This window comes from Acomys russatus, chromosome 5 (genome assembly GCF_903995435.1).
Source record: "Acomys russatus chromosome 5, mAcoRus1.1, whole genome shotgun sequence".
NCBI lineage: Eukaryota > Metazoa > Chordata > Mammalia > Rodentia > Muridae > Acomys > Acomys russatus.
This window is the reverse complement of record NC_067141.1, coordinates 43,171,877-43,189,017: the sequence shown is the minus strand read 5'-3', so window position 1 is coordinate 43,189,017 and position 17,141 is coordinate 43,171,877. Positions and strand designations below refer to the sequence as shown.

The 17,141-nt window shown below is 44.8% G+C and overlaps 1 protein-coding gene across 1 annotated transcript in view; it reads left to right on the top strand.

Annotated features, from left to right (window-relative positions):
- The window catches only part of Mamdc2 (MAM domain containing 2), a 149,334-nt gene that overhangs the window by 60,462 nt on the left and 71,731 nt on the right, over positions 1 to 17,141 (top strand). The window contains exons 3-5 of the mRNA XM_051146935.1: positions 6,863 to 7,134; positions 8,683 to 8,767; positions 11,748 to 11,885. Of these exons, the coding sequence (XP_051002892.1) occupies positions 6,863 to 7,134; positions 8,683 to 8,767; positions 11,748 to 11,885 (495 nt within the window). The remainder of the gene's footprint in view (positions 1 to 6,862; positions 7,135 to 8,682; positions 8,768 to 11,747; positions 11,886 to 17,141) is intronic.

Genomic DNA, 17,141 nt, shown 5'->3' with positions numbered 1-17,141 from the left:
TCACAACAAAAATACATACTTCCTGTCAAGGATATAAGTCATTGTGATAAAAAAAAAAGATATGCTCTTCTTGTTATAGTAATATGAATACACTTGTGAAAATGTAAGCTAACAGACGTAGCAGAGAAGTGTTTGGGGAGAGTGTGATGTGCACTGTAAGCCATTCTTGTGTTTCTAGCTGTGATCTTGAACTGATGGGTTAACTTTGGTGAATCTCTGGTTCCACTGTGTAGGATGATCTACTAGAAACAGGATACAAGAATAAATACGAAGTGTGCTGAATAACAGCTCTCAGTGCACTCTCTCACACGCTCTCTCTCCCTCCCTTCCTCCCTCTTTTCATATTGGGAGTTGAGCACAGGACCTGTTTGTGCATACTGTGCAATCACTTTGCCACTGAACTTCCCACAGCTGGCCTTGATCCTGTGTTCCCTTGCTTCTGCCTCCCGAGCAACTGTGGTCCACCATCATGCTCAGCTGAATCTGTTTCTTAACAGATAGTTTAAGAATTCCTAAAAGTTCTGTTCATCTTTCTATGATTAAAATTGTGATTAAAAAAGATGACAGGATAACATTCAGAAAAATTGGGAACTTCAAACAGAAGAGAATATGAAAGTGACAGGCATTTGTGCTAAATGTTTTCAAACAATATTTTTTCCAGAAGTAATCAGTAGATTTATTGATGATTATGAGTCATGTTGAGAAAATTGTATATTAATAATCTCAAACGTGTACTAGAGTTCCTTTAACGTTTGAAGAGTACTATTCCAATTATTTTCAAACAATAAAATCGACTGTTTATTTTTAGTTATGTGTTTGGAAGTATGTGCAAATGAGTGCAAATGCCCAAGGAGGCCAGAGGCATCAGATCTCCTGGAACCAGAACTGCCCAACATGAGTGCTGGGAACAGAACTCAGGGCCACTGCAAGCAGTGCATGCTCTTTACCACTCTCAACCATCTCCACATGAACTATTTTTGAGACCCCTTACCCATTGTGTTTTCTATACACATTCAGGAGTATGTCTTTTTGATAAGCCTTTGATATGCCAAAATAATTACAACTCTTTCAAATGTACTTTTATGGCTTATACAGATTTAGGATACAAGTCTGTGGAGAAGCCCGTCTCCACAGTAAGAATCTGGTTCTTTGCAGAGAGGAATGTTTGCTGCATGGCTTGGATGCATTGCTGTCCAAAATGCTTTGATCAGCTGGTGGCTCCAGTGATGATGGTTTGATGCAGATCATAGTTGGACAATGGGATGGACATCCAGGAAGAAGTTAGGAATGAGACAAGGCTGAGTGCCTGGCCACAGAGAAGCACTAGACCGAATGGATCTAGCTGCAAAGAGCAGAAGGGTCGTCTGTGTGGTGGAGGAGTTGGTATCAGTAGGGCCACTGCAGCTGCAGACTAGAGCAGCTAGTATCAGAGAGTTCCGGTGTAAGATGACGACATGGTTGCTAGGCACCCAAAAGATCATACTGACTGGGCAGCTGGAAATATAAGCTTTAACATTTATTAAGAGCTTGACAATATGCATCTACTATATGGTCTTATTTAATCTTCTTTTAAAATGCCATGAAATCAGTGGTTTAGCATCCCCATTTTACCAATGGAGAAAGTGAATCTCAAATACTATAATTAACTTGCCCAAAATGACAGAGTTTCTAAATAGTGTGGCTAGACTCTGAACCAACATCTGCCTGACACACCAGCTCCACTTGACCACTCTATAACTTCCCATAGGCAAGGCGGGATCCAGCCAGAAAAGGCACCAGGAAAGCAGAGAAGACTATCCTCATCTGAATTCGGGAGCTAGACTACAGCCTTGTGGAGGAACCCTTGTGTATAGGGTGTGCCTATCCACAGGCAAAGACTAGGATGAATACATTACAGGTGGGATGCAAACACCGTAGCCACAGGAGAATTTCTGGCAGTTCCTCAAAAAGCTAAGCATAGAGCTACCATCTGAGCTAACGAGCTCATCAGTGAGACTTGAATGTTCACCTAACTGAAACCTCACATGCGTGCTCATAATACTGTCCCTGCTTGCCACAGCCAAAAGACAGAAGAACGGCCCAGACATCTGTCAGCTGGTGACTGCGAGACGCAAAATGGGACTTGATCTTAGGAAGGGATGGAATTCTAACACAGGTGTGAACCTCAAGAACATCTGCAGGAAGATGCCAGCCCCACACCCACTATAAGACTCTAATTATAGGCCATTGCCAGAACAGGGAAATCATAGAGAGCCTTAGATTGTGGTCTCCAGAGGCTGGTGAGAGGAGGATGAAGAATGAGGCTGTGAACGAGTTTAGAACTTCGGTTTGGGTGGCACATGTATTCTAAAATCGCACAATAATGAGATGGCTGTGCAATTTTGTGACTGTGCTGAAAAACCACTGAGTTGTCTTAAAAGGGTAGCTTCTATGATGAGCTGGTTCCTTGTAAACTTAGATTCCTGATGCCAGCCTAACCACGGTGGAGTAAATCACATACATTGTTTCACTCCACAGGATGTTTCTCTTTGATAAAGTAGGTTTTGCTGGGATTTTACAAGTTATAATACCGAGAAGTGGCTTTATAGCCATGGCCTGCTCATTCTATCTTGAATTTCACAAATTTCCTCTAACTATAGCATGCTCCCTCTAGCTTAATTTAGTGGCAACATGACCTCAAAATACAGTATTGCTTTGAAACCCCAACTAGGGGTTTTCAGCTTCAGTTCAAGTGCCAACTCAGACTAACTGGCAATGGCTTCATGGGGCTCTGTGTTAGGTTCTGGGCCTGGGTCCAGGCTGGGTATGAAAAGCAGACTCAGAGATCCAGAGTGGTGATCTTGGACTAGGCAGTGGTAGATACCGTAGGAGCATTTGAGTTAGTTAACTAAGGTAAGAAAATGCATTGCTCTGCTGAGTAGATAAGCCTGAGAACACACCGTATCGCATACACATATTCATCCAGGGTGACCCAGATCTGTAATTTAAATGTGACTCTTCATATTCTGAAATAGTCAATATTTATGGATGAGATGTCAAAAATCACTCAATAAACAGACAACTTTTATCATACAGTATATATCAAGGTAATTTTGAATAATGCATTTAATATAGTGTATGCTTCAAAGGCTCTTAACAAGCGATCATTAGCATATGCTTGCAGGGTAATACAAAGTGAGAAAGGATGTCAAGACAGATTACGGGGAGGTGGGGAAGGGGGCAGGGCAGGGTAGTCTTCCATGGGGGGGATGATAGCCTGACTTATCAAAAGCTACACTTTTGGAGAAAACTGACTCACCCTCTCCCTGCAGCAAATATAGGTGCCGACCACTCCATGACTAGGAGTAGGCGTGCGTACCCGACTCCCTGCTCCATACCAGAATTTGGTCTGGCTTAGGCTCGCACCGGTCTTGGGTATGCTATTGCAACCACTGGGAGTTCCTATGTACAGCTCTCCTGCTGTGTCCAGAAGACAGCGTTTCCTTGTAGTCACGCCCCTCCTCTGCCCGGCTCTTATACTTTTTCTACTCCCTCCTTGACAATGATCCCAGAGCCTTAAGAGGAAGCCGAGTTTGGTGTATCTGTTCTTGTTAGGGCTGAGAATTCTGCGGCCTCATATTCTCTACACCTCCCCCAGTTGTGGGCTCCTCTGTGAACCACCGTCTACTACATCAGCTTTTCTTTCTTGGGATGAAGTCTTACTGGCCTCAAACTTGTCATTCTCCTGCCTGATCTTTCACATGCCAGGAGTTAGAGGCATCCATCACAGCTTCCAGTTCAACACAGGCTTTGTAAACAGCCCCCACCAGAAATTACAGACATCACCAATTGTTAGGTGCTATGAACCTGCTATTACACACATGTTTTGTTTTGTTTTTGTTTTGTTGAGACAGAGTTTCTCTGTATAGCCTTGGCTGCCCTGGACTCACTTTGTAAACCAGGCTGGCCTCAAACTCACAGAGATCAGCCTGCCTCTGCCTCCTGACGGCTGGGCTTAAAGGTGTGTGCCACCATGCCCGGCTATTATACACATTTATTGACGTTTGAGCTATACTTAGACCCATCTCCACCCTCCTAAGCATGCTATAGGAACCTGTGATGTACTTCCTGTGATAGACTACAGGAGCCTAGAGAATGGGCCCCTAGCTCTTTGGAACAGAAGTGGTCCCTCCAGATGACCCCAGATGCAAATGTGAAAACTTCTGCTTCAAGCCTTGAGCTTTCTTTCTCTTCTGGCATGGGGAAAGAAAGGGGAGAACCGGAGCAGGAGGAACCGTGAAATGCCCACGAGAGCTGGGCCTCTGGAGCAGCAGCTTTGGGCTTTGTCATGAATGCTGGCAGCCACAATGTGAACTTTCTTCCTTTTCCTCTTCTGCCCCACTTCCCTCCCTTTTTCTTCTTCAGGGAAGTAGCTTGATGAAAGGGTTTATTTCAACTTTCACACCACGGCCATCATGGAGGGCAGGCAAGACAGGAACACAAGACAAGTACCTGGAAGCTGGAGGTGGAGCAGAAGCTATGGAGGAGTGCTGCTCACTGGCCTGCTCCTCCTGGCTTGCTCTGCTTGCTTTCCGGTGCACCCCAGGACAACCTTCCCAGGGATGGCATTGCCCAAAGTGGGCTGGGCCCACCCACATCAACCATCAATTAAGAAAATGCTCCTGCAGGCTTTTCCACAGGCCAAATGATGGGGTCAATTTTTTCACTTGAGGTTCTCTCTCCTCAGATGACCCTGGCTTGACTCATGTTGACAAAAATCTAGCCAGCACACCATCCCACCCCACACTCCACTTCACTACCTGACTAATGAGACTCCCTGAACAAAGAGTGATAAAAAGCAGGGTAGCAGTTACATATCCCCCTGAGACCACAGTGGTCCAAAGTTTTACTAACAAACCCCTTGGTTTCAGGAACCCAGTTTCATAATTGAGAGCCAGTAGTCATCACAGCTTGTGAATGGCCAATAGGTACCAGCACTTAGGGCAGCACCTGATACCTGAGTACTAGCTATATGCTGAACACTTGGCGGTGTCAGCAGCTTTCAGGATCAGACTTATTATGGGGGGGGGGGGGAGTGTGCTGAGATGGCTCTTGAAGCTGTTGTCACTCATGAGTGGCTGCCACATGGAGACTGCCTCTGGCGATAAGCTTGGTCTTGGAATTTTTCAGCTAGCAAGATGGCGTTCTGTGTCCTACATGAAAGCTGATTTGCTGATTGTTGCTGGCCTGCCAGAACTGCCACAGATGCAGAGATCCTAGATGCCATAGCCATTTGGGGCAATAAGTGTGGGAGGACAGGCTGAAGGAAATCAAGCAAAACATATATGTATCTTAGGGCTTTCTGGTAAAAGCTCAGTGTTAGGGCTCCAATCTACCAGGGGAGAAGTGGGCAGCCACATGATAGAAGGCAATGAGTTAAGGCCGACCCATAAATGTGGGTGCTTCAGGGCATGGGGCATCTACAACTCCACTTTTGAAGACCAATAAACAAACGAATCACAGCTAGGAGTCCAAGTTGCCAGAGCAGTGTGGAAGGCTTACACTGGAATTCTTGCCTTCACTACTCCTTTGTCCCATCCTCCCTAGGATTATGATTCCACGTCCTGGCCCAGCTGGCAGAATACCATTCCTCCATGTTAGCAGGATAGAGAGAGAGAGAGAGAGAGAGAGAGAGAGAGAGAGAGAGAGAGAGAGAGAGAGAGAGAGACAAAAGAGAATGCCAGGGAAATAGAGGAAAGAGGAGGATTGGAATGGGGAAAGAATGTAACAGGAGACAAAAGAGAGAAAAAGGGGAGAAAACCAAGAAACTGAAAAAGAGGAAGACAGAACGGGGGTAATCTTGCTGTGCCTGCTGTGCTCCAAGCTGTATGCAATGTGTCCTACATAGACTTTACCTTTAGTTATTAGAGATGTGAGGTTTATATTTCACTAGGAAAGAGTCTAGGCAAAGGGAATCTTATTCTTAATTGAAAGAAAGAAAGAAAAAAATAAAGGAAAGAAGAAAGAAAGCTTTCATTTTTGTCTGGCTAGGCCCCAAGAGCCAAGATGAGTAACTAAATCAATTGAGTCTATTCTAATGATACAAGCTAAATTTAAATTAAATCATTTGTTCTGGGGGGAGCTGTGGAAGGAGATGGTTGAGTTCACCAAGCCATCCTATTTTGAGGCTTTTGGCTCCAGGCTGCTCATACTGTTACCAATGTTCTGAGACTGCATGCCCACTCATGTGAGGGCCAGAGTGCCTAGTGGACCTGGTGTGGGATGGGGGAAGTGTCAGAGTTCAGAGGAGTTGAAGGGATGGAAAACTGGGCATACTGCTCAGCCTCTGCCTGGTGTCATGAGGGGAAATAGCTGAAGCATGACCAGACCATGTCCAACCTTTGACATAGTCATATGATATCCTTTACAATTGTGTTGAAATGCATTAACACTTACCATGGGATGTGTGTGTCCACATGGTACAGGGTAAATATGCCCATTTCATGAGAGAGCAGAGACCCTGTGTTCAGGCAATTATGTTGCGCTGTCTTTCCACAGATTTTGGTGGTGATGATGGTTTTTCAAGACAGGGTTTCTCTGTGTAATAGTAGTAGATGTCTTGGACTTGCTTTGTAGTCCAGGCTGGCCTTGAACTCATGGAGATCTGCCTCCCAAAGTGCTGGGATCAAAAGTGTGCACCAACACAGCTGGTCTTGTCTTTGCACAGATTTAATGGACCAAACAGTTGTCTTTTCTTCTTCTTCTTCTTCTTCTTCTTCTTCTTCTTCTTCTTCTTCTTCTTCTTCTTCTTCTTCTTCTTCTTCTTCTTCTTCTAAGTTGCAACAGAAGATTAATTCCTTGTCTGTGTTCATCTTGCTTTCAGGCCATTATGTTTATGTGGATACCTCTTTTGCCAAGCAAGGGGAGAAAGCCGTGCTGTTGAGCTCTGATTTGCAGGCCGAGGAGTGGAACTGCCTGCGCTTGGTCTACCAGATAACCACACCTCCGGGCTCTTTGTCAGACCCCAGCCAGCTGAACCTCTATGTGAGGTTTGAGGATGAAAGCTTTGACCGCTTGCTTTGGTCCACTAAGGAGCCTTCAGACAGCTGGCTCATAGCCAGTCTGGATCTTCAAAACAGCTCCAAGAAATTTAAGGTAGGTGGAGTGGGGCGGGGGAAGAGGTGAGGCATGTGGCATGTACTTTATGCTGTATGAGGTTTTAGAAGAGTGGTTCTCATCCTTCCTAATGCTGTTACCCTTTAATACAGTCCTATTATTTTCATTGCTACTTTATAACTGTAATTTTGCTATTGATAGGTATTGTAATGTAAATATCTGTGTTTTCTGATGGCCTTAGGTGACCTCTGTGAAAGGTCATTCTATCCCCTAAAGAGATCACAACCCACAGATTGAGAACCGCTGATATACCCAGTAAGTCAGTAAGGTTAATTACAGCATAAAAAATAATAAGTTAATATTTGCTCATTCCATAAGAGAGCATCTTCATAGAAATTCTCCATCTGTTTAAAACATAAGCCTCTAAATGGTGCTTAAGTTGACCTCTTCAGTGAAAGAGGATTTTCAGGAGTATTTTTTTTGTTGCCAACAATTTTGCTGCCACTTCTAAACTGTTTGTGGCAAATGCCTATGTTATTTTCCTAGTGGGTTAGTTGCTCCAAGGTTTGAACAAGCCATTATCATAAAGGAAACACTAAAGTACTTTGAAAGGGGGAGGTTATTTACCAGGCACGTTTCCTTTCCTTTTCAGAGAGGCTACCTGTTCTGTCAGTGGCACTCTGGGAAAAAGGCAGAGGATGTAAGGGATGGGCTGTGGAGTTGAGCTGGAGAGTGGCACATATGAGAGCACCCCTGGGGATATAGCAGGGCCACCGGGAGACCCTCGTTCCGAATGCATTCCATCCTGGGCTCTACCTTCTTCTCTGAAAGTCCTTAAAACAGAGCATCTCCCCCTAGTCCAGCCTGTTGAGAGTCTCTCCCATCCGTAGCCACTGAGGGAAGAAACCCTGGGAGTCTGAATTCCAATTTTACACCATCCTCTGGTAGTTATCAGCACCCAGATCTACCCGCATAGTTGCAAAACATCCTGTTGAAGCCACAGAAGTAAAAGCCATTTGAGAACCGGGGCCAGATGTGAACTCTCACATTTCCTGGAAATCAACCATGTGGGTTGTCACTCTTTTATCAGTTATTTGTGTAAAACTCTCAGTTTCACACGGAAGTTGAAACTATAGGTTGACTTTTGAGCCTTCCCATCTCATGCGGAGATTTCTGACAGACTTGGGCTCCCTGCCTTCTCATCCAAGGATGATATTTTTAACCCATGCATCATCTACCCTCAGTTCCATCTAGAACATACTTCCCTAGCTACACAGTCTCCTCCCCATCCGCCACCAATGACACCTCCATGAACACAAGAGGATGTGGAGATCAGGATAGTATTGGAAGATGTGTGACTCTGAACTTCTGGTGGCCACTTTGCTCATGTGAAAGTCCTCACAGTTATGCGTGTGCATATGTGTTCATGTGTGCACAGGTATGAGTGCACACATACGCAGTCCATAATAAGATTCACATTCAGGAGCCATGAATCACACTGAGTAACGACTCCTGCCTATCGGAGATATTGGACAGGAAACACAGTGCTTTGACGCCTGATTTCTTTTTCCTGTATATGCTGTACAGATTCTGATCGAAGGCGTCTTGGGACAAGGAAACACGGCCAGCATCGCCCTCTTTGAAATCAAGATGACAGCCGGCTACTGTATTGGTGAGTGAGTTCTGGGATGGTGGCAGCAGAACGCAAATATCTTTCTACAGTGCACTGCCAGAAAGCACCAAATCAATCCCAAAGGCCAAGTGTGTCGTAGAGCATGCTGGGAAATGCAGAGCAGCTTCTGTTCTTTGCTAGGCTCACCTGAAGATGGGACATTGATCCTCTGTCTTCAGTCAGTGTGGAAAGGCTCATTAGCATTTGCTCCAACCGGCTGCCTGAACAAGCAGAAACAGCAAATTTTGCCCTCCGCCATGCTCTCTAACCTCACCAGCTCTAATAAAAATAATTGCTGGTTTGCTGCGAACTCTATTTTTTTATGGCCTTTGCCAGAAGAGCAGTCATCCATCACGTCGCCTGCTTTCCTGATACACTGTTGCTGCTGTCTTAATCATCACGACTGTCGTTTTAGATCCCACCTGGTGTGGGCAGGATCGATTGTCTGCTTGGCAGCTTTGAGAAAGCAGGAAGAGAGGACAGCCCCTGCCCCATGAGAGCCTGACTATTCCTCATCTGCCATCGACCGGAACTCTTTACAGAACTAGCACTGCACAGAGGGCTGCCATCTGTGGAGGGCACATAGCAGGAAAGGGTTGTTTGTCAGCAAAGGCTGTGAGATCTGAGCATCCAGGCCATAGCTGAGCAGTCGGTAACCCTCAGGAGGCCTCTTACAGAGCTGGGATTCAGGGTGGGTGGGGAGCCTGGGATTCTAGAACTACGGGGTGGGGTGGGGGCTGTGCTAGAGTGAGCCTGCAGGGGGTGGGCATGCAACTGTGCCTTTCAGATGATGACACTGGCTTCCCTGGACTGGAGACTAGGAAAGTGCAGATACATAGGAGCTAGGAAAATCCTGGGAGAGATTCTGACTTTACAAGGATTATAGAATGAGGAACTAAACTGGGATGGGGATGGGAGTCGGGATGGGATGGGGTGATGGAGTAGCATTACAAAAGAAAAAGGCCAGTAGATCTGAGAGATGCCTCAGCATTGACAGTATTTAGATTGAGGATTCAGAGACAAGGGGAGTGGAGAGTCACAGATAATCTTGATCAAGGAGCCTATGATAATGCCATGTGGTCTGGATTCTGTGTTTGGTCTTTCAGCGATATCTCTAATGCAAAGAAGGAAAGGAGACTAAAAGATAACTACTATGGGTAGATGCAGAGAACTTCCATCCAGGCTCATTTCTTGAGTAGTCTATGTACATCCAGAAGAAGTCAAACACACTAGGGGAGCGCCACCTGCTGGTTCTGTCCCTCACTGCATACACACAGACACACACACTACACCGTTCTTGTCATCACCTGCAAGATGGCGCTGATTCCTATGAGCACATAGGAGAGGTGGATATAAAGATGGTTGATATAAAGATGGTGGCTTCTGTTTTTTTTTTTTTTTTAAACAAAAAGGAAGCTACGCTGTAGCTCCTCCTTGCTCTGTGTCTGCCTTTTCTCTTGGTTCCTTTTCTGTACAGTTGGGTTAATAACAGTGCCTATCTCGAGGAGCTATGTTGAGGATTAGATGAGTTCATAGAAAAAGCTTAGGCTAGAGCTTGGCTCGCTGAGAAGGATTTTGCTTTGTATTACACTCTGTGGCAGCCCTTAGCACTAGATGTTGCACCTCAGTTGGCAGGTGCCACAGTGCAAATTTGAAAAGAAAACTTGAAGTTTGTCAGTGCTCACTGACAACTGTACCAGCTAAGATCCTGGTGGGAATGTGGAGGGGGATGTGAGATGGAAGGGGGGGGATAACCAGCTCCTGCTATTTGTAGAAAACCCATCAACATCAATGAGACCACAAAGCTGTGCAGGGTAAGGACCCTAGCAGGTGCTGGCACTGTGACCAAAATTAGTACCATGGCTCATAACCTGTCATCTGGCTAGCCAGGTTCAATGAGAGAGGAGAAGGGACTATTAGCAACTGCAAATGGTGACTGTATGGTCAAGACTTCTGCTACACTGTTCCTTCTGTAAAGGAACATAGCTCGCCATTGTAACCTGGCAGTGATGGAGATGGGCACTAGCCCTCATGTCACCCTCTTTTGCCTCCCTTTGGTGGAACCCAAGAAGAAGGAGGACAGAGCAGTAGAGAGGAACCAATAGGAATCATCCTTCATTTGGTAATTGCAGGATTATGGGGTCCCTGTCCCAACAAAAGGAATTTGTTGATGAGGAACAATTTATGACAATCATGTCAATGTCCCCAAGCACAAAGCTTTTATTTCTATCTTTCTCATCTCTAGGCAGGAGTTGCAGGGAGGTCCTGGGCCAGGTGGATGCCTGTCTCACCTACGCTGAGTACATTCTTATTCCTCAGACAAGCGGGGGATTTTAGCATCTTGGAAACATGCCTCTGAGCTCTGGGAATCTTGTTCACTATAAAGAGATGGAGGGCTACGCCCACAGGTAGCAGAAAGGGTGGTAGAGAAAATGTCTAGAGCTGAGGGACTAACCCTGAAATAGTGCATTAAAATAGACATCGGAGCTGGGAACATAAGTCAGCGGTAAAATACAAGCTTAATATGTGTAAGACCCTTGTCCCCAGCACCAAAACATTAACTAATTAACTAAGTTAATAGACTGACAGAAATCATCAGCCTCTACGAAGCACAGGCCATGTGTCTTGTGTTCCGGTTCTGTACTGAGAGCTGTCCATGCTTACAGTATAATGACGTGGGACTGTTGTCTCCAACCCACACATCAATAGACATAGATTCAGAGAGATGCTGAGTCCCACAACACACAACATGCTAATAGGAGAAAGGGCTATGGTTCTGAGGGGCAATGACGAAGCAGAGCATCAGTTTGTCCCTGGATCTCTCTTCTTGACCAGTATTGTTCAGAATTTCTGGTCCAAAGGTCCCATGGTTGAGGAAGAGAGCCGTTAGAATGATTAAGGCCAGACTCCACAGTGAGTGTGGGTGTCACCAAGTGTGACTACTGGTCCATGAAATATCTATCTGTGCCTCTTTCTCTAGAATGTGACTTTGAAGAAAACCATCTCTGTGGCTTTGTGAACCGCTGGAATCCCAACGTGAACTGGTTTGTCGGAGGAGGAACTATGAAGAACATCCACTCCATCCTCCCACAGGATCACACCTTCAGGAGTGAGCAGGGTGAGCTGCCCGCAAATTAAGTCTTTTATTCCAGGGTGAACTATGCCTTCATCTCCCACCTCCTGGGTTTCATCAGCAGAAGAAGGGGCGGGGAACCACTGGGAGACCCAGTCGAAGAGAAAGAAAGGAAGGGCAATCAGCAAGACAGAGACTACTGCAAACTAAGCTTGTAGATGAGGAAGCCAGAAAGGGAAAGATTTAACTCATCTGTAACCTTGGCTGTTTTTGCATTTCCATGGAATGTTTCACTTCCTATCTTTTGGCTGTTTTCTTATTTCTAAAGACAAGGCTGGGATAATCCCAGCCTTCATTAAAAATAGATCGGAGGGTGATAAGTTCTTAAGAATTTCCCATGAGACCACCAATGCTAATGATTATTCTGCGTGAAGTGTGCAACAGGGCCCCCTGGTGGCCAAGTACACAGGAACTTTACAAGGAAAATGCAGAGGCAAGGTTCTCAGTGAGGCCAGAAGGAGAAAGCTTCTGGGAGGGAAACCTATCTCATCAAGGGTGTCCTTGCTTGTGTGTCTCACTGGTCACGCCTGTCCCCTGGTGGTTTTGTAAATTACTATGTCTCCTCATCTGCAAAACAGTCTCTGGTCTTTTCTAAGAATTGAGACAATCTGGCTTCCTCAAAAGCAAAAGTAAGAATGCTGGATCTGTTTCTTTTTCACTCTTGACACATCCTAGTAGATACTGAAGGATCTATTAAGCCTTGCTAAGTTTCTCACGATGACAGCATGGACCCTGGCCTAGACACAAGGTAACTGTGCTTTCTTTATTGTCCCTCACTGGCTCCAGCGTCTCAGTGTCTAAATGTTTAAAAGCATGCCTTCAACTTGGCTTCCAGCACCGGACATTCTGCAGGTCACCTGGGCTCTAGAGTCGACATCATGACATCAGTTCTCTTTGTTCATGCCTGCCCTCCTCCTTTGTAGCCAGAGTCTTAGACCTAATTTCCCACAAGGGCCAAGGAGACAAATTAAGCAATGAGGTGTGTGGGCTGAGTAAGGACTGTGACAAACTAGACAATTGAAACCTGTGCAGAATAGCAATCTCTGGTTATGTTGTATGAGAACGCGAGCCCACTTCACAAGAGCTTTTGATGTTTTCCCCCTTAAGATATCCAGGAAGAAAAGGATATTTTTTGAAATTTCTCAAGTATGTAAAAAGTTAATGAACATTTTCTAAAATAAAGAAAAATACTATATGGACTGACAAAAGGTTAGCTAGCTCCTACTTTTCAGCCTCTATTTTACAGGTTTCTTTTCTTTTTTTAACGTGTCCAGGCTACTTAGAATAAGATGCTTCTAAGCCAGATAGTCACATGGGCCTTGCCTGTTTGAGACAAACCCAACTTTGCATCTAGCAAATTCATTTGATTCTGATTTAGGTATAATGAAGAAAATTACAATTCAGATGACAAGCCACCAGGCTGCTTCCAAACTTCAAGAAGTAAGTCCCAAGAAAGAGAACTTCTTTCTCCCATAAACAGACATCAAACAAGATCATATGTGTCAAATGTTGTCAAAATTGTCCTCTTCCCCTCCCAAAAGAAAAAGGTGATAAATATTTAGAGATAAAAAACACTGATAAGTATTCAGAATTAAAGGAAAAGTGATAGATATTCCGATAAAGGGACCCTTACAAGTCATGATAAATGAAGTAAACTCATTTGAAGGGGGGCTGTGGTTTTACAGGCAGAGAGAAGTCAGAAGCAATAATGCTATGAATAGTTGTGACAACTACAAAAAAGAAGGAGAAAGATGTGGTAGGTGTGAAAAGGCAGTGCATGGGCAAATTCTAAAGGGGTGGAATGCTGGAGCAGATCCCAACCTTACTGACAGTGGGAAGCCTCAGGGGTCTTTGAACAGAGGGTGAGATGCCATCACACAGTGCATATACCATCACCCTAAAGGTGACTGTGTTCATAGGTGGAGGACAAAAGCACAGAATGACCATAAATTAATACATCAGTGTCTGTCTAGATAGAATAAGGGTTAGTTATGTAAGAAGCCAAGACAAGGAAAACATTTTCACCATCCTAGTTGCCAAAGAAAGGTTTAGCAATTGTTGGTAAAATTGAAAGTTTGGAATTCTACGCCTAGCCCATTTTCCAGCCCTAAAGGTAGACAACCCAGTGTGGCCACAGAATCCACACTAGACATGAGGGTTCTATGCAGAGTGAATGATACCCAGCAGTAGCAAATCCACCCACGAATCAGCATGAACACTGTAAAAAGCTGGGCTCACTCAAAGCAGGAAAATGACAGCACCTCCCAAGACCTTCGTTTAAATGAAGAAAACTGCTAACAATCTCTTGGGGTTTCATAAGAGAAAAGCCCCAGGACTTTCTCCTTCACACATGGAGCCAGAATAGCTTGGTGATTGTTCTTCCTTTATATCTCATAAATCAAGTGCAGAGAGCAATAGGAAATTGAAACTGTAATATTCCCGGGTCTCTGTTTCACAGCTACACAGATGTGAAAGTTTAACTGTGGGAAAATGCTAGAGAGCTTTCCCAAGCCACTAAAACTTAGCTCTAAAGTGGTGACCATCATAATCTTATGACAGCAAGTTCACAGTGCCTCTGTCATCCTTGTTGATGGTGGTAGTCAGCTGACTGGCGAGAATGGGGATGTCTTAGGAGAAGCAAGACCAACCGATGTACTATGTCCAACTTTTCATTTGTCTGTATTTCCTGAATTCCTGTACTGCTTCCTCTGTGGCCTAACTATTCTGGCCATATTGGGTCAATGAGAGATGGAGAATGAGCCAGGCTGAGAATCCCCACTGCTTGTCTTCCAGCCCAGTTATCTGAGCACTGGGGTTCCCAGAGAAAGCCCTCAGCTTCTCAGAGTCACCATTAAACCTATTTGCAGGCGAGGAATTTGCATTCAGTGATCTTCAAAATGCTTTTGCATTCCAAGATTTTACTTTTATCCCTTTGCCTGGTTCTACACATTAAAATCCTCGATTTCGGCACCCGTTGAGATCTATTTCAGAGCCGTGTGGGAGCCTCCTGAATACTTATAAGCACATTGTATTTGGCACCAGAAAAAAAGGAAAAGAGGATGAGAACACTAAGGGCCTGGTTTTCCTGGTGCCTTGACCAGAAGGTAAAGAGAAAGGGATTGCAGTGTGGTCACCCTTGAAGGCCACTATGTTCTGCTGATATGTGATAGGTCACCCCTGCCCCTTACTTGCCTCTGTCCTCTGCTCCTGTTCACTCATTTCCTCCTCTCCATTTCCCCACCTTTTCCACTTTCATTTGGCCATTTCTAAAGCATCTCCCCTAGGAAAGCAGCTTTGCTCACTCGCATTGCTCAGTACCCTTCATATCAACATGAAAAGCTAACAAAGCATCAGGCCATAGGCTGAAGGGGAGAGGTCTAGAGAAAGCGTACACCTCCCTCCAGCAAACCTCCGGCTGACCTCCAGATGGAGGCTTCTTCATTTATCTCTCTTGTCCCATCTGCTCGTTATAAATACACGATAAACAACACATACATATGCATGCAATACACACACACACACACACACACACACACACACACACACACACACACACCATGCATGAACTCCCACAAAGTCATCCCCTTGCTTAGAATGGGGCATAAAATGATGAGTTCTGAAGATTCTAAAATTTTTATCTGAAGAGTTTTGCCCAAATGGCGCAAAGGTTTGCCCAGACTCTTGCAGAAAAATAAGACTACCAACACTCTAAAGAAGACAGAGACTGCTTCTCTCGTTTCGTTTGCCTCCTGATGGATATATTGATTTTCTCTGCGCTCTTATCAATTGGGTGGCAACGGAAAGATTAAATGGTCCAGATGTTTGCCTGCAGCAGCAGATTTTGCTCTCTGTGGACTCATCTCATCTTCATTCATACTGGAAGCAACTTAGGTTTCTGCCTTTGGGAAAAAAGTGGAGAACCACACAGCAGAGATCAGGGATGTGGAAGGACACACCCACAGGTCTTTGCGTTGTAGAGAAGGGGACTGAGTACAGCATCTGCAAAATGCAGTGTAGATACCAATATCCTTTCATTTGTTTATGTGTCTCTAAAAGTTTTCCCCAAACAGTAAGCTTTGGCTTCTCAATGACACCATCCCCAACTTCATGTCAAATAATAGAACAGACACTGCACTAAGAATTGTGGGATTTCTTTGCGATATCAGAAGGGATGTGATTTTTATCTTGTTTTCTTTTTGTACCCAATTTTCATTCACCGCGTTGGGTTTTCTTCTTTGTTAATATTTTATGGAGTGAAACAAAAATCATTTCAGGAGATGACTTGCTGACAGCCCAGATCAGTACTGTTTTCTATGCACCTTGGTGAAAAGAAGATAATGGATGGAAAAAATAATGAGGAGAGTTCATTATTTTGCCGAGGCTCAAGGTTTTTCAAACCCAGCTGCTCAGAGTGCTGCTCTGCAAGGAGCTGCACAAAGGTGAGACACCCAAAATAAGATCAGAACTGGGTTTTTTGTTTTTTTTTGTTTTTTTGTTTTTTTTCCACCGAAGCCTGTGAGATGGACGAATCAGATCTCCATAAGCCATGCCATTTTTCTCACTTCAGTTTGGGTGGAGTTCAAGTGTCATCTCAACAACACCTCCTCATCCTCTCTGCATCTATCCATTTGGGTGTGGCATTAGCACCCAGTGGGAATGTGGCTTTGTCGATCTCCTCCGCATTGCCTTCTCACGAGCCCTGCTGGGTCCCCCTCTGTGGCTTCCTAGTCACCTTCACATACCAACAGCCTCATCTCTGAGGACTGAGTCCAGCCAGGGCACAGCTCCCACATCTCATTGGATGCCAATGTAGATCTCTCAGGCTCTTCCAGAGAGCAGCAGCAGGGAGGTGGTTGTGCTTTGCCTCTTCCTATGTCTTTGTTTTTCTTTGGCTTCCCCCATTCCCCCATTCCTTATACCACTCTGGCTTCTTTGGGGTTGGGGAGGCAAAGTAGGGTTCAGAACATAAAGAAGGGCAATGAACAAAAAGCTTTACCTGCCTGGTACTGTTTAAACTTAGGTTGAAGCCCTTAAACTGGAAACTGTCAATGGCCAGTTCTCCCAGGGCCAATAAGAATTGCACGCTATAGTTCCAGGAAAAGAATGATGCTCTTTATGGTTGACCATCTACAGACCTCTTCCAGATTTTAGGAGTAACAGAATCATCCAGACCTTCTCTATGGGTGTTACCATGCAAACCGGCAGTCAGTCCTCTTGAGAGGATTTTTCTTTTCTTTTTCT